This window comes from Aedes aegypti, chromosome 3 (assembly GCF_002204515.2).
Source record: "Aedes aegypti strain LVP_AGWG chromosome 3, AaegL5.0 Primary Assembly, whole genome shotgun sequence".
In the NCBI taxonomy this organism is placed as follows: domain Eukaryota; kingdom Metazoa; phylum Arthropoda; class Insecta; order Diptera; family Culicidae; genus Aedes; species Aedes aegypti.
In genome coordinates, this window is record NC_035109.1 from 125,696,637 (window position 1) to 125,717,487 (window position 20,851).

At 39.9% G+C, this 20,851-nt stretch overlaps 1 protein-coding gene across 7 annotated transcripts in view; it reads left to right on the forward strand.

Annotated features, from left to right (window-relative positions):
- The window catches only part of LOC5575776, a 123,312-nt gene extending 108,497 nt beyond the window's left edge, over positions 1 to 14,815 (forward strand). For 5 of the 7 annotated variants that reach the window (XM_021849204.1, XM_021849202.1, XM_021849201.1 and 2 more), the window contains 8 exons: positions 2,759 to 3,288; positions 3,368 to 4,582; positions 4,644 to 5,234; positions 5,308 to 6,632; positions 7,246 to 7,422; positions 13,043 to 13,246; positions 13,322 to 13,684; positions 13,742 to 14,815. In XM_021849204.1, the coding sequence (XP_021704896.1) occupies positions 2,759 to 3,288; positions 3,368 to 4,582; positions 4,644 to 5,234; positions 5,308 to 6,632; positions 7,246 to 7,422; positions 13,043 to 13,246; positions 13,322 to 13,684; positions 13,742 to 13,963 (4,627 nt within the window). In that variant the 3' untranslated portion in view covers positions 13,964 to 14,815. Of the gene's footprint in view, positions 1 to 2,758; positions 3,289 to 3,367; positions 4,583 to 4,643; positions 5,235 to 5,307; positions 6,633 to 6,690; positions 6,868 to 7,245; positions 7,423 to 13,042; positions 13,247 to 13,321; positions 13,685 to 13,741 lie in introns of all 7 variants that reach the window. The other 2 variants (XM_021849205.1, XM_021849200.1) reach the window with 1 other exon arrangement.
- The last annotated feature ends 6,036 nt before the right edge of the window (positions 14,816 to 20,851 follow it).

Genomic DNA, 20,851 nt, shown 5'->3' on the forward strand with positions numbered 1-20,851 from the left:
AGTGCAAGTCTTTTATCTTACCTCTACGCCATCTTGCATCTGTTAGAAGGGTTTTACATTGACTTAAATCACTTTCTAAAGTCCGTTCCACTTTGGCAGCACAAAATTAGCAGCTTCTCCATACCATTCTATGACAACAGGTCTGTATCGGAAGCTGGCTAAGTCGGGTTAGAATTTTACGGGACCTTTGTTAGATTAAACCAGCGGTTTTCATATCGTGCTCTGCTGAGCACTTGGTGCTTCGTGAGGCCTCGGCAGGTGCTCCGCGACAGTTTTGAAAATTTGAACCAATGCACAGTGCGTTGCCCCATAGACAAAAATCAAATTTCAAGTTACTTCATCCGGCGATAAGTGTTTATAGATAGCATCCGTTATTGAAACAAGTATTTATAAGCTTTACAAAGCACCAAAACATCTACAACAAGCGTCGAGAGTGACAGTTGTCAAAGTAGCAGAAAAACCCAATTTTGTTGCATGTTTTCAGCATTCCTTTCAACTAGCACCGAGAGTGTTGATATCAATCTATTCAATCAAAATCTAAAAGAGAACATGGCTGAAGGTTGGTAAAGTATATTTTATGCGATAAGAACACCAATTTTATCTTTGATTATGAGAAATCGGAACGTTGAGTTGGCTATAAAATCAAACTTATGAAATACTAAAATGTATCTTTGATTATCGAGATGAACTAGCCCAGGGCTAAAAATCTCGTTAATAAAGTCAAACCAACCAACCAAAAAAAGTTCCACCGAGTTCCACCCTAAATCACACACAGACATGTTTCCTAGAGTGTTCTCCAAAAGCTCTGGAAGATACAGCTGCAACTCCCTGCAACTCTTCGAGATTTTTGACTATTTTTAGGTATACTCCTTAACCAGCACAAGTATGAAAATGAGTTACATCTTACATCTTTATAAGCAATAAAATTACAAATTGCAAGGCTTTTCTTGGAAAATGATGAAATTGGCGTTTGGGACAGTTTTGCGATTATGAGTATAGTATATGTCCTTCCATATCAAGGTGCTCAAATGGCTTAATCTTCCAGTTTTGATTTTTGTCCCGCATCTCCATACATTCAACGCACTGTGCGATGTCTTGAAATCGACATTGATTCTTCATAAAGGAAGATTCAAATAGGGCATCTATTGTTTTTCGGGATTTCTAGCCCACCCCCCTCCCTCTCCGTCACGCTTTTCCAATACCTTATACACGAACTGTCACACTTTCGTAGACGCAAACAACCCCCCCCCCCCTCCTCCCCCAAATGATGGACATAATTTTTGAATGACCCCTAAGGTCTGCATTAATCGATTTCCCTTCATTGTTGCTCTCTTTGCATTATTGCAGAAAACTAATTCACTTTTTGTAACATGTTTTTATGCTGTAAGATAAAGAATCACTACATCATGCTACATAAACAAGAAATCGATTATGTCATGTCAGTTAAGCCCTTATGGAGGAACAGAGTGAATATATCTTAACTTTTTGCTTTGAAATACGCTTTTAGTTATACCAAACCAAGCATTATCTAGAATTCACTGAGGTTCAAGATGTCACAGCAAATTCGGAAATACTGTCCACTGACAAGTTTTGGTTTATAGTCGTAAATATACATCAATGAGTAAACAAATCGTAGCCAGATGGCAGTCAAATAATTGAATAAATAATGTATCATGATAAGCTTCTTGAGGAATTCTGAGAGTTCAACGGATTTTTCTATAAATCTGCTAGCTTGATATTTTAAAACTTCCCCGGGTTCATGTCAAAGTTCTTGGCAGAAAATTTCCTTCCTATGAGGATTTCTCTAAGTAATCTTCGAGATATTTTCATTAATAGTCTTCCTGCAATCACATGTCTTAGAAGAATTTGAAAAAGATTCCCAGGATGCCAGGAACTCGTTCCAGGAGTCTTTTACAATTTCTTCTAAGATTTATACAAAAATCCAAATCATTTCTTCAAGTGTTTCTTCTAGTATTTTGTCGGATATTAATCTATAAATCTTAGAAGAATTTGAAAAAGATTCCTGAAAGGAGTTCGTGGCATAAATTAGAAAAAATAAACCGGAAAAAGGCTTTTTAAGGAACTTTTGAAGGATCTTTGGAAAATCCAGGATTAATATAAGTTTGTTTCAGGATAAATCCATGATGAATGCTCAAAAAGCTTTCAAAGAATTCATGTGAAAGAATAACGAGTCTTTCCCATGAATTCTTTGAAGGCTTTTGGGCATTCTTCATGTAATTATTCTTAAACTCACCCATAATAATCCTGGATTTTCCAAGGATCCTTCATAAGATCCTCAACTAGCCTTTTTCCGGTATTATTTTTATAATTTATGCCAGGAACTCGTTCCAGGAGTCTTTTACAATTTCTTCTAAGATTTATACAAAAATCCAAATCATTTCTTCAAGTGTTTCTTCTAGTATTTTGTCGGATATTAATCTATAAATAACCCCGAAAAAATTTCCTGAATTCTTTCAAATTGTTATAGAATTCTGGAACTAATTCTTGAAGTAATTTCTTACAGTTTCCTAGGAGAATATCTATTAAAAACTTGTTTAGTTAATTTAGTGGAAGTTCTTTTTAGGATTTCTCCATGAATACGTTCAATAAATCTTCTAGAGATTCTGCAGATTCCGGAAGATCAATCCATTCTATACATTGTTTTCTAGGGGCCACTTGAAACAGCACAATAATCCATGTTATGATTAAGTCCATCTTTTTCTAATCATCATTTATTTACACGCTTTTTCCATTGCAGCCAGCGAACCGTACAGGAAACCAAAGGATGGGACGTCTTCCGGGATCCTCCGATCAAGGAGGACACCGGCTCCATGGCCGACCAGGCCTGCCTGGAGCTGACGATCAAAATCCTGAAAATCTTCGCCTACCTGCTGACGTTCGTCATCGTACTGACCGGGGGTGTAGTCGCCAAGGGCTGTGTCCTGTTCATGTCCTCGCAGCTCAAGCGGGATCGTAAGATCACCTACTGTAACCGGGACCTGGCCCGTGACAAGCAATTCGTCGCCACACTGCCCGAGGAGGAACGGATAGCGTGGATGTGGGCGCTGATGATTGCGTTTGCCGTGCCGGAGATCGGAACCTTCATTCGATCGACCCGTATCTGTTTCTTCAAATCGATGAAGAAACCATTCAAGTCACACTTTTTGCTCGTGTTCCTAATGGAGTCGTTCCACACGATTGGTTTGGTGTTGCTGTTTTTCGTCGTCCTCCCGGAAGTCGACTCGGTGAAAGGCGCCATGCTGACCAACTGCCTCTGTGTGATACCGGGTAAGTAGTGCGGAAAGCTTGAGCTTCGCGTGTGTTGTAAGATTTAATTGAATTAATTTGTTCTTTTTTGCGATTGCAGGTTTGCTCGGAATGTTTTCGCGAACGAACAAAGAAGGCAAACGTGCTGTTAAGAGTATCGTTGATTTGGCAGCTATTGCTGCGCAAATTACCGGCTTCGTGGTGTGGCCATTGCTAGAGAACAGGCCAGTTCTGTGGTTGATCCCCGTGTCGGCCTTGCTGACGTCTTGTGGCTGGTGGGAAAATTACGTTTCACCACAGAGTCCTTTCGGGTTCATCCGAGCGATGGGTCGAGTGAAGGAAGACCTCAAACAGACTCGCTATTTTACCTACATGTTCTTGTCGTTGTGGAAGGTCATGCTGTTCTTCTGCATCGTGTTAGTGATTATGTTCTTCAACGGCGATGAAGTAGCCAACCTATTTTCGTTGTTCGGAGTTGGGTTCGGACCGCACAAGATTGTTGTAGAGGAAGTCGCAACGGCCTTCAGTTCAGCACTTCCTGATCTCGTTGAAGCGTCGCAAGCTGGAGATACCGTTGATATCGATGCTTCTTACAATACCGTTACGTATGTTTTGATCATTCAGATTTTGGGCGCTTACTTGTGCTACGTTTTCGGCAAGTTTGCCTGTAAGATTTTGATTCAAGGCTTCAGTTATGCTTTCCCAGTGAATCTAACGATTCCGGTAGCGATTTCATTGTTGATTGCCGCTTGTGGTATTCGAAACGACGATCCCTGCTTTTTCCACGGTTCAATACCGGATTACTTATTTTTCGAAAGTCCTCCAGTGTTCCGGTTAAGTGATTTTGCATCACGCCAAATGGCATGGGCCTGGTTGCTCTGGCTTCTTTCACAAACTTGGATTACGCTTCACATTTGGACACCCAAGTGCGAGCGTTTGGCCAATACGGAAAAGTTGTTCGTCACTCCCATGTACAATGCCTTGCTGATCGATCAATCGATGGCGCTGAACAGGAGACGTGACGATCAGGCTGACGTTAAGACTGAAGACCTGGCCGAAATCGAAAAGGAAAAGGGTGATGAGTACTATGAAACTATATCGGTTCACACGGATGGATCTGCACTGCCCCGGCCGAGTGTGAAGTCGTCCGATCACATCACGAGAATCTACGCCTGCGCAACTCTGTGGCACGAAACTAAAGAGGAGATGATCGTGTTCTTGAAATCTATCATGCGAATGGATGAAGATCAGTGCGCCAGACGAGTGGCGCAGAAGTACTTGCGTATCGTTGATCCGGACTACTACGAATTTGAAAGTAAGTCAATCAAAGTTATAATTCAAAATTGTTATAAATATTTCGCCTTATTTGATTCCAGCGCACATTTTCTTCGATGACGCTTTCGAAATTTCCGATCACAGCGATGATGATATTCAGTGCAATAGGTTCGTCAAAATCTTGATCGATACGATTGACGAAGCAGCCTCGGAGGTACATCAAACCAACATCCGGTTGAGGCCACCGAAGAAGTATCCAACGCCGTACGGAGGTCGTCTGGTTTGGACCCTGCCTGGAAAGACAAAACTGATTGCCCATCTCAAGGACAAGGATCGTATTCGACATCGTAAGCGTTGGTCGCAGGTCATGTACATGTACTACTTGCTCGGACACCGGTTGATGGAACTGCCGATCTCGGTTGATCGCAAGGACGTAATGGCGGAGAACACCTATCTGCTCACTCTGGACGGAGATATCGATTTCAATCCAAGTGCTGTCACACTGCTGGTGGATTTGATGAAGAAAAATAAGAACCTGGGTGCTGCTTGCGGTCGTATTCATCCGATCGGGTCCGGTCCAATGGTGTGGTATCAGAAGTTCGAATACGCTATTGGTCATTGGCTGCAGAAGGCTACCGAACATATGATCGGATGTGTACTTTGTAGTCCTGGATGTTTCTCGCTGTTCAGAGGTAAGCAAAGAACATATTTGAGAACATATATAACTATTAGAGCGAATGTTCTATCATTTTATTGTTTTCACAGGCAAAGGTCTCATGGACGACAACGTCATGCGGAAATATACGACCCGTTCGGATGAAGCCCGTCACTACGTGCAGTACGATCAGGGAGAGGATCGTTGGTTGTGTACACTGTTGCTGCAGCGAGGCTATCGTGTCGAATATTCCGCTGCCTCGGATGCCTACACTCACTGTCCGGAAGGTTTCAACGAGTTTTATAACCAGCGTCGTCGATGGGTTCCGTCTACTATTGCCAACATTATGGATCTGCTGATGGACTACAAGCGTACGATCAAGATTAACGATAACATCTCGTTGCTGTATATCTTCTACCAGATGATGTTGATGGGTGGTACTATTCTGGGCCCGGGTACGATTTTCCTTATGTTGGTGGGAGCTTTCGTCGCCGCATTTAAGATTGACAACTGGACTTCGTTCTACTATAATATCATTCCCATATTGCTGTTCATGTTAGTTTGTTTCACATGTAAATCCAATATCCAACTACTGCTAGCACAGATATTGTCAACGGTATATGCATTAATTATGATGGCGGTAATCGTCGGTACAGCGCTGCAGTTAGGCGAGGACGGAATTGGAAGTCCTTCGGCTATATTCTTGATAGCAATGACGGGGTCATTCTTTATAGCAGCATGTCTACATCCGCAAGAATTTTGGTGTATAGCATCTGGATTGATCTATCTGCTCTCGATTCCGTCTATGTACTTGCTGTTGATCTTGTACTCGATCATTAACTTGAACGTTGTCTCTTGGGGTACTCGTGAAGTTGTAGCCAAGAAGACTAAGAAAGAACTCGAACAAGAGAAGAAGGAAGCTGAAGAGGCAGCAAAGCGAGTGAAGCAAAAATCGCTACTTGGATTCCTTCAGGGAGGTGCTGGCTCCAATGCGGATGAAGAAGGATCCATCGAAGTCTCCATCGCCGGATTGTTCCGTTGTTTGTTGTGCACACATGGCAAGACCACCGATGAGAAAGCCCAACTGGTTCATATTGGAGACGCTCTGGATTCCATTACCAAGAAGATCGAAAATTTAGAAAAGCACATCGATCCTCATGGACATCATACTCGCAAACGAACGGCATCTGCTGGATCACGTGATCATCATCTGGGCTCGGTCGCTGAGGATAGTGAAGAAGAGGACGAGCAATCGGATTCGGAGACTTCAACGCTGCAGAGAAACGAACGCGACTTCCTGACGAACCCCTACTGGATTGAAGATCCTGACTTGAAAAAGGGTGAAGTGGACTTCATCTCCAGCACGGAGATCCAGTTTTGGAAGGATTTGATCGATCAATATCTATACCCTATCGACCAGAACAAAGAAGAACAGGTACGTATGTGACAATTGTTGATATTTGAGTCAATTAATCATGATCAATCATTCGCAGGCACGTATTGCACATGATCTGAAGGAGCTGCGTGATTCGTCCGTTTTCGGATTCATCATGATCAACGCTCTCTTCGTACTGATCGTGTTCTTACTCCAGTTGAACAAGGACAATATCCACGTCAAGTGGCCTCTGGGTGTTAAGACCAACATTACTTATGACGAAGCCACACAAGAGGTAACCCGCAGGAGGCATTCGAACGCGTATGGTCATGATTGTCTCCAGCTTCCAGCTAGTTCCCCGGCTCACCCAGACAATCGTACCCGCCTCGAATGTCTCCTGTTCCAACAGATATTAATCTGTACTTTTCTTTCTTTTCTTTTTCCTTTCATTATCAACAAACCTGAACTGGACTGCGGAATCGCAATCTGTAAAAAACCATACACCATAACATCATTTCGGCCAAAACCGTTAAAAATTATGCAAACATGACTCGTACTGTACAATCCACACAAAAATTAAAAACTGCCAACGCATTTGCAAAAACCCCTCATCACGGGATCAACAAACCTCTCTCCAACAATAAAAAACCACCCACAAACACACAATCAACAGGCACGAATTGCTTCGGACCTGATCGAGTTGCGTAACAAGTCCGTGTTTGCATTCTTCATGTTCAACGCGCTGTTCGTACTGATCGTGTTCTTGCTGCAGTTGAACAAAGACAAACTGCACATCATTTGGCCGTTGGGCGTCAAAACCAACATTACCTATGACGAAGTGACAGCCGAGGTTTGATTCAACTGAATTTTCTACTATATATTTATATGTTTCTATTGCTAATCTCCAATGTGTTTTTACCTCCCAAAATACCCCCCACACCAAACACCACACATAGTAACTTCTGTTCACGAAATTTGTACGTCCCTACTACTCGCTGTTCACAATTAGTCGGAAAAGAGGAATGTGCCCCTTCCCTCACCTCCCCCCAACCTAAAGCAATGGCTAATACGGCTCCATAAGGGTTGATGTGTTTTATACTCTTACCACCCACCACCCTCACAGTCTAACAGCATCCAAATGAAACAAACAAAAAAAAATGAACAGGAAAGGAAATTTTGGCTAACCAATTGTCCTGTGTCTTCCTAACTGTACACTCCCCCGCCTCTCTTTCTTACGTTATATCACATAAAAGCATGTGGAAAAGAGGTTGCATGAGGCATGATGCTACTCCCTCTTCAGAAGGATAATACATCTCATGGTGCAGTGGGTACCGGTGTCCAAATAACACAAGTTCCGTCGATCTGTTTGTCAATTTCTGTAACTGATGGGCCTTCAGTTACTAACACTAAGCAAGGCCAAGGATGATCAACAGTAAGATAAGGATTTCCCTGACGAAGGGTGTGACTTAAAGAACGAAACTTATAAAACTTATAAACGTTCGTTATAATAACCCAAGTAACCAGATAGCACTTTAATTCGCCCTCCGTGCTAATATAGGGCTATAACAGAGCTGACAAGACCTATATTAGCCGAATAACAGCTCTATAAGCCCCAAAAGGCGAATTAGCGGGCTAGTGGTTACTTGGGAACTACAAAAAGTTTACAATATGAGAACAACTTCTTGATAGCATATATGCAGATGTTACTCATGAGTTTTTAATATCTTCTATAAGTTAGAAACTTCGTTTTCAAAGAGTTCTTCTGAAAAGATAACCATGAGCAGGAACATTGTTTCTATCACTATAATCAGTCATATCTGACTCTGCCATATCGAAAGCTTAGCCTCTCCAATTACAGTTGGAGGTATTTATTAACAGCTGAGTAATGTTGTATATAAAATGTTGTTTTCGTTTAAATACTAGAAAACTTCTTATTCTTTATTTTTATAATGTAAATATATGTGGACTTTGCAGAATTTGTTTGCAGCATTCACAGAAGACGACTTTGCGTTCATCGTACGGATGTTTACTATATTCGCACATAACATACTCTTGATTTCGCACACAAATAATACAGTTTACGTATGCAATCATATAATTTGCACAAACATTCGTATATTGCTCGCGAAGTTTCAAGTTTGTTTCAAGCCTTCTGAGGGAATATCCTACTAATTGTACATTATAAATAATTCCTCATGCTCAAGCTATTGTATTTTATAAATAATTGCGTTACCTATATTTAAAGCATTTTTTCATTCTCATTCGGATCTTTATAATAATGTCCAAAAATAAATATAGAGTAAAGTGGGGCAAAAGTTTATTTTGAATATATCTAGCTCAATTCAAAGCAAATGTTATGAATGTCATGGTGGTTCGAATGCTATTCAAGTAAGTGTATTTCATTCCAAATATTATAGAAATCGATAGAGATTTGGATAAGTTATGGTTATTTGTTGTTTTAAGATGTGAGAATAATAAATATTATTATTTATTGGCTTTTTGCTCTTAGCCACACTGGATTTGAGAATTGTAATTTGCGACCAAGCTGTCATTGCATCAAACAACATAAAAATAAAATCTTATTCTATTTTTATGTAAAGGCGTTGCTAGACCTATCATGCTTTAAGATATATTAGTATTTGCTTAAATGCTTGGAAATCAGTTTTAGCTCATAGTGAAATAATTGCAAAGTGCCAAAAATTTACATATTAGCTCTAGTTTAAGCGAAATATATCTGATCTTGCGAAAAGGAATTCATAAAATCTCGTTTTTACTTTGTTTGCAAAAAAACTGCTATTTTTATTACAATTAACCCTGTTTTGGGAAATTTGTTGATGAAAATTTAGTGTATATTATTCTGCAAACATAAGATTACGGATGGTATAAAGTATGTCTGTCATAAAAGTATCGATTTTATTTATGTCTGTCATACAAGTATCGATTTTTTATGTTTCATCCAGTGACCTTTGCCCCACTCTAGATTCGAACTCGTGCCCCACAGGTGGGGCCAAATTTCGTTTATGTTATCAATTTTATAACTTTTATAGCTTAAAATGAGTTAATATTTCGACACAAGTTTGTCCAGCATGCCATGGTAGCCATGTGTTGGAGTTTTACTGTATGGTATTTATTTCTTTTCAACGGCTATAGTTTTTCCAGAAACATTGATTATTTCACTAAGGTCGAACTTTTGCTTCACGATACTCAATATGATTGCATTTTCATAGTAAAATATGTGCACAGCGTCTGGATATTTAATGCAAAATAGAACGTTTTACAGGAAATTACTCTGAGCGCAGCAATTATTTCCATTCTGCGCAACCAATTATTTCTTGCCGTTTTTATTTTTGAACTGTTAATTCGTGGTTTCTGTTCAGCAAGACCAAGCTGAGAATCGTGGTTCGAATCCCGCCTGTCGATATGTGGAACATCTTCTTTCTAGGGTATAAAGTATTTATGTGCTTACACATTTGTATGTAAACACAAATATCCAATTTGAACAATAATGACAATATATTGATTGAATTTAAAATATTTTGGTCATTCCATACGAAACAACTACAAAGAAGTACAACCGTGAAATCGAACATCACGAATTTCGACCAAATTTTGTTTAAATTTTCATTCACTTGACATGTGTAAAAATCTAAACTTTTACGAGTGGGGCAAGAGTTTCAGAGTTTAAGATTTCTAGCTCAATTCAAAACAAAACTTATAAATGTGATTGTGGTACGAATGATATTCAAGTAAGAGACTTTTACTCCAAATAGAGAAAGGTGGGGCAAAAGTTTAACCTTAGCGGTATAATCAAAGTTTCCAGGAACACATCAGCAGTTGAAACAAAACAAATATCATACAGTGAGCTTTTAACACATTGGCTTTAATGTTGCTGAACAAATTTGTGTCAAGATGTTTACCCATTTTTGGTGATAACAGTTTCAAAATTGATTGTCTTAAACGAACTATTGCCCCACCGGTGGGGCAAGAGTTTGAATCTAGTGTGGGAACAAAGTACGCTGGTTAAACACAAAATATCGATACTTTTATGACAGGCATTCTTTATACCAGCCATAAACTTATGTTTGCCGAAAAATACACACTAAAAAGCTTCACATTCAGCAAAATTTGCCTGATCGTGCGAAAGATGTCACCAAAATTTTACATTTTCACATAGTTACGCGAAAAACTGCTAGTTTTGGATATACTACAATTGACCCTGTTTTGGGCAATGTTTTTTTTAATAAAATTTAGTGTGTATTTTTCGGCAAACATAAGTTCACGGATGGTGTAAAGTATTTATGTCATAAAAGTAACGAACTCTTGCCCTGTTTGAACTGTTTTACCTAAAAATGTGTGTCCTTCCTTAGCCGAGTGGTTAGAGTCCGCGGCTACAAAGCAAAGCCAGGCTGAAGGTGTCTGGGTTCGATTCCCAATCGGTCCACAATCTTTTCGTAATGGAAGTTTCCTTGACTTCCCTGGGCATAGAGTATAATCGTACCTGCCAAACGATATACGAATGCGAAAATGGCAACTTTGGCAAAGAAAGCTCTTAGTTAATAACTGTGGAATTGCTCAAAAGAACACTAAGCTGAGAAGCAGGCTCTGTCCCAGTGAGGACGTTAACTCGTAAAGTGGCAGGACGGACATTAGTGCACAAAAATGCTTCAATCTCAGTCAATAGTCATCCGAATCCAATTCTTTAAAAAGTTATGGAAAGGGGATTAGTGTACCTACATGGGGGGTGACCCATCCCTCCATACCCCTCCCCGCTTTTGTTTGACTCGAAAAACCTTTAATGTTTTTCTATAGCAATTTTACTAAGCATCATGAAAACAAAAATGCCATGCACATTTTCGCTCTCAAAACTGGTCAAAATGATGAATTCAGACCAACGTAGGCATTTTGGACCATTAAAATGCCGGAGTCTTCCACTCATTCTTTTTCACTTCGCAACATTTTTATTAAATCAGACAGGAAATTTAAAAAAAAAAACTGCTTTTAATTTTATTTTATTTTATTTTAACTTAAATCGTAATATTTTTGGCCTTTCATGCTTCTTCTTTGAATGAATCAAGCGTGTGCTAGAATAGAGGCGTAAGTAAGATGATCGATTTCTCTTCAACGGTCTTCTCCTCAGTGAATAAAGGTGATACGCAAGTTTGTTAGAAGTTTTTTTTCTTCAGAATGCATGGCAGCGATGCAATATTGCGTCCTGAGGTGAAAAAATACTAAAAAACTTGCATCTTGTCACTTTAATTCACTGAAAAGAGGGTCGATGAAGAGAAATCAATCTTAATATTTACGCCCTTATTCTAGCACACGCTTGCATTGTGTAACATCCAGAAAGTAAGAGGATCACGTTTTAAACAGTTTTAACAATGAATTACTTGCTGAAAAAGAAGAAATACTTGATGACGAAGATGTCTCCTCACTTGAACCTACTTTCTGTTTTGATTCATCAATTTCTGATCGATAAATTAGCTTTCTTTAATTCCACCTCCTTGGCGAATCTAGAGTTTGTATTACTGATGGCCATTCGAAATGTCTGTCATGAACATTTTTTAAATGTCAAGTATTGCATAGGCCGAAAAGTCTTAGGTATCGGCCAGGGTGGACGCGTCACGCGAAGCGACGCGAAAATCCTTTGGAATTTGACATTTCATTATTAATAATTGTTATTCCTTCTCATGCAATTTTCGCTTCGCTTCGCAATTAGCATCTACCCTGGCCGCGCCCTTAGAAAGTGTAGAAAATTATAATTTTAAAAGATCCGACATCAATCTACGTAAAAGATTTATATCAATCATTTCTTCGTTGCACATACCGTGGAATAAAAATGATGTCGATTTTTTTGATTGAATTGAATTCCTGCAAAAAAAATAACCTTAAGAAACCTAAACCGGAGGGAGTGCTAACCCCATTCTTGCTTAGCCAAATGCATGAAAGCATATTTGCAGGCCTACATAACTGCACGGCTTGTGCATTATCGTCATTCCAATGCAGACAACCGGAATGAAAACGTGACCATTATTTCTACTGCCAACTACCAAGAAAACGTAACAAATGGTGCACTGTGCATGCGTGTTCTCAAAAGACCCAAAAACCTGACGTGTTAACCTATTTCAAAACTGCTGACCACATTATGTAAATTACATGGCAAAGCCCTTTGTTGAACCTACTTGTCCTAAACTTCCCCAGTAAATCATCTTCACGTGTCTAACCAATCGGCAACATATGTTTCACTGTTGTTAACCATCTTTTCCAAATCAAAATTTTGCATCATTCGTCCTACTAATACCATCAAAAGTGGCTGGATCTTTGGACAAGAACAACCGCTACGGTTGGTGCATGTTTAGCTGGTTGTTGTCCTTGACCATAGTTCACTTCGCCACTGTGCACTAACTTCAAATCACCGGTTATCCTCAAGCCAGCAATTACTAATACCCTTTTACGTTCGAAAAATCATCCAGGTGCACATCTCGAAAGAGTACCTCCAGTTGGAACCGATCGGTTTGGTGTTCGTGTTCTTCTTCGCGTTGATCTTGATCATCCAGTTTACGGCTATGTTGTTCCATCGATTCGGAACCCTGTCGCATATCTTGGCCTCAACCGAGCTGAACTGGGGTTGCAACAAGAAACCAGAGGAGCTCTCGCAGGATGCTCTGATAGACAAGGTAGGGTTTACGAAGATTACATTTCAATGCATTATTTGCATTATTTGACATTTCCCAACTGCTATTTCAATGCAGCACGCGGTGGAGATAGTCAAGAATCTCCAGAGGCTTCAGGGTATCGATGGGGACTACGATAACGATTCCGGAAGCGGACCAGACCGGATAGCACGCCGAAGAACGATCCAGAATCTGGAGAAGTCCCGTCAACCGAGGAGACAGATTGGCACACTGGACGTTGCCTTCAAGAAGCGCTTCCTGAAGTTGACGGCAGATGAGAACAACGCCGGAACACCGATCCTGACCCGCAGGATGACGATGCGCCGCGAGACGATACGTGCCCTAGAGGTGCGAAAGAACTCGGTTATGGCCGAGCGACGCAAGTCCCAAATGCAAACGCTGGGAGCGAACAATGAGTACGGAATAACCGGAGTCAATAACGTAAGTTGGGAATACATGTCAAACCCTTACATCTGTATTAAAAATTTACGCTTTCAGACAAACAACAATGCTCCTCAACGCCCATTACGGACATCCAACGCCGGTGTCAGCGTGAAGGATATCTTCAACGTGAACGGTGGCCCCGGAGGTGACATCTACGGCGTTACCGGCCAGGTAAACCAAGCCTACGAACCGGTCATCGAAGACGACGATCGCAATTCGCTTCGACTACAGCCGCGCAACCAGGTGACGTGGAGCAATAGCAACGGACGACTGTGACAAAACCGGCGTACATCCATGTGCATGTTACCACCGGTCGATCCTCCGTATCGGGAGGAATGTGATGTCCTAAATCTTGATTGACCGTCAAACGTGTTCTAGCAATAAGAAACTGAACGTGATGAAAAAGCAAGCTCGATCGATGAGACAACTGATAATTTATAGCACAATTAGCATGTAGCTACCTATTGCTAAATTCGATGATACTTCAACTGATTCAAACAGATAACTGCCGACATTTTTTTTTTCGTAAAATAGGATTAACACTCATTTTGTATTTCGAAGCCGTATACAACCAATCAACCGAAAAACTGCCAACTGATATACTCAAGGTTTTGCATAGTGACAAAGCAAAAAACTCAACGCGAAATGAAATACTCAACATAGGTTTTATAAATTTAGCTATAATGTGACGAATTGAGAAGAACTCATACAAACACAACTTTTATTTTTTGTTTTGGTTAGTAATCGTAGAGAAGACAAAAGTTAAAAATTACCAAACGCTGCAAAATTGATTTCGAACCCTTTGTTAAATATTTATTTTTAGAAAAGAATAACATCGAATTTTAGGCCTACCTTTACCTACTGTTAATTTCAGGAACTGTACAAAACCTATCAGAAGTCAGATGGGTGTAGTGCGACCACTAAATTGTAACTTGTGTTTATGTACATATGTCTCGAAAACACTTTCTTCCTTTTTGTATGATTTATATCTGTGTTTTAAAGACCTGCCTTTCCATTATTAGTTCAATGTTGTTTTGTCTGTGCAAGATGCACTATGTAAATCCTAAACTATGAATGGAGTAAAATAAAATCGATAGACTTAATATACAGTTTTATATAAATTTCTAATTGGTGTATTTATTTACTTGACAGAAATGCTCATGTGGTTGATTTCTTTGTGGGAAAATGTAGCAAAACACACAGAAGGGTTAATCTACAAAGAACGCGGTATTTGGGGGGAAAACAGCATAACCATCGAAGGATATATCAAAATTTAAATGAGAAAGAACAAAGTTGTGCAAAATAAGCAGAGCTTCCCGAGGTAATTTGCAGAGATCCAAATTTATCCACTACGGCTGATAATGTACGTAAATAGAATTATAGTAGAATGATGGGGCCCAGATAGCCGTAGCGGTAAACGCGCAGCTATTCAGCAAGACCAAGCTGAGGGTCGTGGGTTCGAATCCCACCAGTCGAGGATCTTTTCAGGTTGGAAATTTTTTTTTTTCGACTTCCCAGGGCATAGAGTATCTTCGTACCTGCCACACGATATACGCATGCAAAAATGGTCATTGGCATAGTAATCTCTCAGTTAATAACTGTGGAAGTGCTCATAAGAACACTAAGCTGAGAAGCAGGATTTGTCCCAGTGGGGACGTAATGCCAGAAAGAAGAAGAAGAAGTAGAATGATGACGTTGAGGGATATCTCGAGATATAAACTAGATAGACAATTGTTGCCTTCAAGAATAATTGTCAGAGTAAGCAGAGCTTCCCCGAGTGATCCTGGAAAATTCAATTCAATTGATCTGCTACGTTTACGTAAATACTTTCGGTGTGATGTCGTTGAGGTATATCGCCAAATCTAAACCAGAACAAGCAGAGCTTCTCAGAGGGAACCTGTAGAGATGCAAATTCATCCACTTCGTGGCGCTAGTGTACGTTTGTACTTTCAGGATGAAGTCGTTGAAAGAAATTTCGAAATCTAAACGAAATAGAAAATTCATGTCTTCCAGAAAGTTGCACGAAGTAAGAAGAGCATCAACAAGGGTACCTGCAAGGTTCCAAAATTATCTAGAGAAATATATGGAAGAATGATAGTCGGAATCCCTTCGCTGCGGTTTTTTTTTTAATTTCGCTGTCAAGTGGATATGTTTGTAGAGTTCATGTATGATTCAAAATATAACATTTCATATTTTTGCGAGTATTGATACACTTTCAAAATTTATTTATTTATTTATTTATTTGTCATCGTCTTGAATCATAAAAACAATTCCCCAGACTGTAGCTTATTCTAAGTTCCTTATCCTATTCTTGAACACAAACTTTGAGATATTGAAATCAAAAACAGCACTCACATTATTAAACGAACGAAAACATTTATCCAACGGATTATTATATCCGTAGGAAGTCCTATGACGTCTAACAAACAGTAGATCATGTTCACGCAATTGACGAGATGGAGCATACAAGGACACATTAAATAGCAACGATGGACAATCAACATTACCTACTAACAAGTCGAAAACAAAAAGTCTCTGCAATTTAGCTCTTCCTGCCGAGAGTTTTTCCAGAGCGACGAGGTTGCAGCGGCTTGTATAATCCGGGAGATCGGTTGGATGTGTCCATGGCAGCTGGCGGAGAGCGTATCGAATGAAGCAGCGTTGAACTCTTTCCATCCGAATAATCTGCGTCGTATGATGCGGTGACCACACGCAGACGGCGTATTCCAAAATGCTTCGGACTAGCGAGCAATATAACGATTTAATAGCGTAGATATCTTTGAAGTGTTTGGTACAACGCCGAATAAATCCAAGGACAGAAAACCCTTTAGCTGTGGCGATGCTTATGTGTTCGTTGAACTGCAATTTGCTGTCAACGGTGACACCGAGATCGCGAATGGATTCGACGTGCTTCAAAATTTCTGATCCAACAGAGTATTCAAATTCAATTCGTGACTGTTTTCGGGTGAAGGTAATACACTTGCACTTTTTGATGTTCAATTCCATGCCGTTTTCGATACACCACTGCTGAAGCTCGTCTATATCGGCTTGAAGCGCGCAACATTCGGGAAGAGACGAGATTGTTCGATACATCTTCAGATCGTCGGCGAAGAGCACATTGCCTGATTTCAAGCGAAAGCAGAGATCGTTCACGAACAGAACAAATACGGTCCCAGGACGCTGCCTTGTGGGACGCCGGATGTCATGGGGAAATCTCGAGATCGTGTGCCGTTGAAATTGACAAATGCGCTGCGATCCGTCAAATAGGAATGCAACCAATCTGTAATCCATCGAGGAAATCCAATATGGTGCAACTTCTCAACAGCAAGGTCATGCGGAACTCTGTCGAACGCTTTGGAAAAATCGAAATAAATAGCATCCACTTGTTGTTTGTTCTCCAACGCAGTTGAGACGTCATTCGTGAAGGACAACAAATTCGAAGTAGTTGATCGGTTTTTAACAAAACCGTGTTGAAACTCGGAAATTATCGGTTTGGCAGCAGCATACATAGCCTTATGAACTAATCCTTCAAACACTTTCGCTACGCAACATAAAATGGAAACTCCGCGGTAGTTTTCGACTGTTTGATTGGAACCAGATTTAAAAATCGGGCTGATCGATGCAGTTTTCCATAGCTTTGGAAAAGTACTGCTGCGAAGCGAGCTGTTAAAAATTGCACACAGCGGCGTTTGTAAAGATTCCGGACATTCTTTCAGGAACACAGGTGGTAGATTATCAGTCCCTGGACCCTTGCAGACATCGAGTCTTTTTAGCGCCGATGACACGTCGTCCGAGGTAATATCTATTAGCGGGAGGTTTACGTCGTATACTGGACAGTGTCTAAGGTTGGCAGGGGTAAATGATGGGGAACTTGTGCGATGCACTCTTTCGAAAAAATCTGCGAACATATCGGCTACTATCTCAGGAGAGTCAGCGGTACGATTTTCGTAAGTCATTTCAGCCGGCATCCGATTTTGACGTTTCCGGCTACGGATGAAATTCCAGAAAGAAGATGGATTTTGTTTCGCCATCATCTCCATTCGTGAAACATAGGATTGGAATGAAGCGGATTGGCATTCATCGTACTGACTTTCGATAGAGCGGAGATTGTCAAGATTTTCGGCTGTTCGCGCACGAAAATAACGCCTACGCGATTTACGAAGGACGTTGCGAAGATGTTGCAACTCAGATGTTCACCAAGGATGTTTATAAGGCTGACACCTACGTCGTCTACGTGGGACATATTCGTGAAGAATTCCGTGCACAGTGTCATAAAATGTACATACCATGTCGTCAGTCGTCTTACCGTGAAAGAGCGCAGTCCAATCGATGGAGGAGATTGCAGTATTGAGTTCCACGAAGTTGCAAAACCGGAAATCGTAGTCATGAGTTGGACGGACCAGCTGGCCGACCACACGTTGCATAGGATGATCGTTTGCATTGATACGAAGAATCAGCGGCAAGTGATAGCTGTCAATTCGAAGGAGGGGCGTTGGTGGTTCGAATAGTTCAACGTCGCCAGGTTCGTTGACAAATACCAAATCCAATAAGCGGCCGATCGTGTTACGTCGAGTGTTGATTTGGTACAGGCCCGAAGCAACCATTGTTTCAACCAAAACGATTTCTTGTTCGGATGATGCGTTAGAGGGTAGCATGGCATTGACATCGTCATCGACTTCCCAATTAAGGCGAGGAAGAAATATAGATTTCTACAAATCAAACTTGATTATTTTGATTTGGCAAAACAAGCTTATTGTACCACTTTGAGGACGTTTTCGGACACATCGACCATATTCCGGAAATCTACCGGAATTCGTTTCCCCCGGTAAAACTACCATGTACGGCTCAGTTGCGCAATTTAGGTTTGCTACATATAACTTTTCAAGATTTTATAAATCCAGTAGGTATATAGTAGATTATTTCAAGCATTTGTGGTCTCATTCCGGAAGTCTAGTTCCCTAATAAATGTGGATGTATACGGATCAGTTGTTAAAGCATGATTGTTACAAATCAATTTCCAAGATTTTACAAACCACGTGTATTGGGGACTACTTCAAGCTATTTATACAGGGTGTTTGGTTCCGTGTTTTTTTTATAATTTGAGGACTAATAGGTCTTCATGAGATATGAAAAAGTGCACATGGTCGCAAATCACTGCTAAGTGAGTTATTCACGATTTAATTATTTTCAACATGGTCAACTTTAAAAACCTTATATCTAATTACCTATGCGTCATAAATTTAATCTCAGCGCATGAATCGAAACCTGACGATCTCATCTATCTTAGTTTCTTGGACGTGATTTTTGTAGAAAATTATTAAAAGGCTTAAATTATGGAAAGTTTGCAAAAAGTGACGAAAAAAAACAGAATTTTTCAAGGTATTTTTATGAAATTTATTAAAATCATCGTAATTAATGTTGAAAAAGTTCTTCTACAAAATATGCATGACCTTGTTAGCTATTAAAGTGTCTTTGAGAGCAATAGTGAATCTTTTGTAGATTCGTCACAATATCATTTGGAAAATGAATTCGCTATACAACATGCGCCATGTCATCTTCGCTGCGGCGTTTGGTTTTCAAACAGTCGCTTAAATAGATTTAGTGCGCGCGCCACACGACCATCGTAGTAGCAAAAGTGTGATTATTGATGATCTAACGCAAAGCTAAAATGCGTAGATGGCGCTCTTCTAGAATAGGAATTAGTGGATCTTAATCAAAATGTCTAGTGATAACTTTGGAAGAAAAATCACCACAATCATTTATCTGACAAGATTTTTGCAATTTTTGGCACAGGAAAACGTAAATATCCATTTCACTTTGAAAAACTTGCTCCACCTAACCTCAGTTTTGATCGCCAATAAAGACTGATCCCTTTAAATTCCTCGCACTAGTAGCTGAGCTACGATGCAGAGCAGATGGGGGGTGCGCGTACGTGTACAGCGTCTTGCTTATGACTTTGCACTTTGGATGCATATTGAAGGGTTTTAGGTTGTTTTTAAATTCATAGAGATAGATAAGGGAGACTGAAATTTATCATGCGCCACGCGCACTGTAATACAAGTACAACACTACCAAGTAAACCTCGTTCGCGCTACACAGCACGAGCGAGATGAATTCTGGGATTCGTTTAAGAAATTTACCTATCGTAACAATGCTCGGCGTGAGCTGTTTGAGCAGGAGGTTGAAATAACTTTAAAATTTAGTGTTCCAACTGAGACTGAGTCCTGCTTCTCAGCTTAGTGTTCTTACGAGCACTTCCACAGCTGTTAATTGAAAGCATTCTAAGCCACTTAATCCCCTGGTAAATCGAGAAAATTTCTAACTCTAAACGTTCCACAACCTGCCGGATTAAAACCCATGACCCTCAGCATGATCTTGCTGAATAGCATATCAGATATGTAAAAATATGATAATCGCGTACAACAAATTTTGGCATATTATTCTGGCTGAAGACCTTTTTTCAATGTTTTGTGTGAATCAAAGTCCATGTGGGGGTAAGAGTGCTCTGAAATTCTAAATAAAATGATCATTTGGTTTATGAACAGCCCCAAAGCACCACATTATTCCTATTTTTCTCATGACCTTAAATCCATACTTCTCATACAAGTATCATACAAATATTTATTTAGAAAATTTTCAAGAGTCTTCTTTAAACGTTTCCATGTTTTCTATTTGATTTTGATTTTTTTCCTTAATTTACTATGCTCTTTTTTTATAGGAAAATAACCATTCAACGTTAAGAGCAATTTTTATTTGCAAAATATTAAAATATTTTCCATGAATTTTCATCACTGTTCTTCCCTTGCTATCTGGAAAGCAGTTTGAAAATTTACAGGTAATGGATTCTTAGGCCTCAATCTAATGTTTAAAATTTTTAAAGATTTTCCTCTGTGCCCTTCTTGATAAAATAATTGTATCACGAAAAGGTTCTTGGAAAGTTCGTAAAACTCATTAATAATTGCTATCAATAATGTTACTAGCTTAACTGCTAAGTTTTTCATAGTAATTCTATATTTTATTCCTGTTCGGATCCGTCACTGTGACTGGTTTTTAGATCATTAGTGTAGTGTATGTCGTATTACTCAATTGCCATTGAGAGGCAATAATGTATCAAATTCGATACAGTTCTTGTTTGGTCTTCTCAGAAACATCTTGAAGAATGAA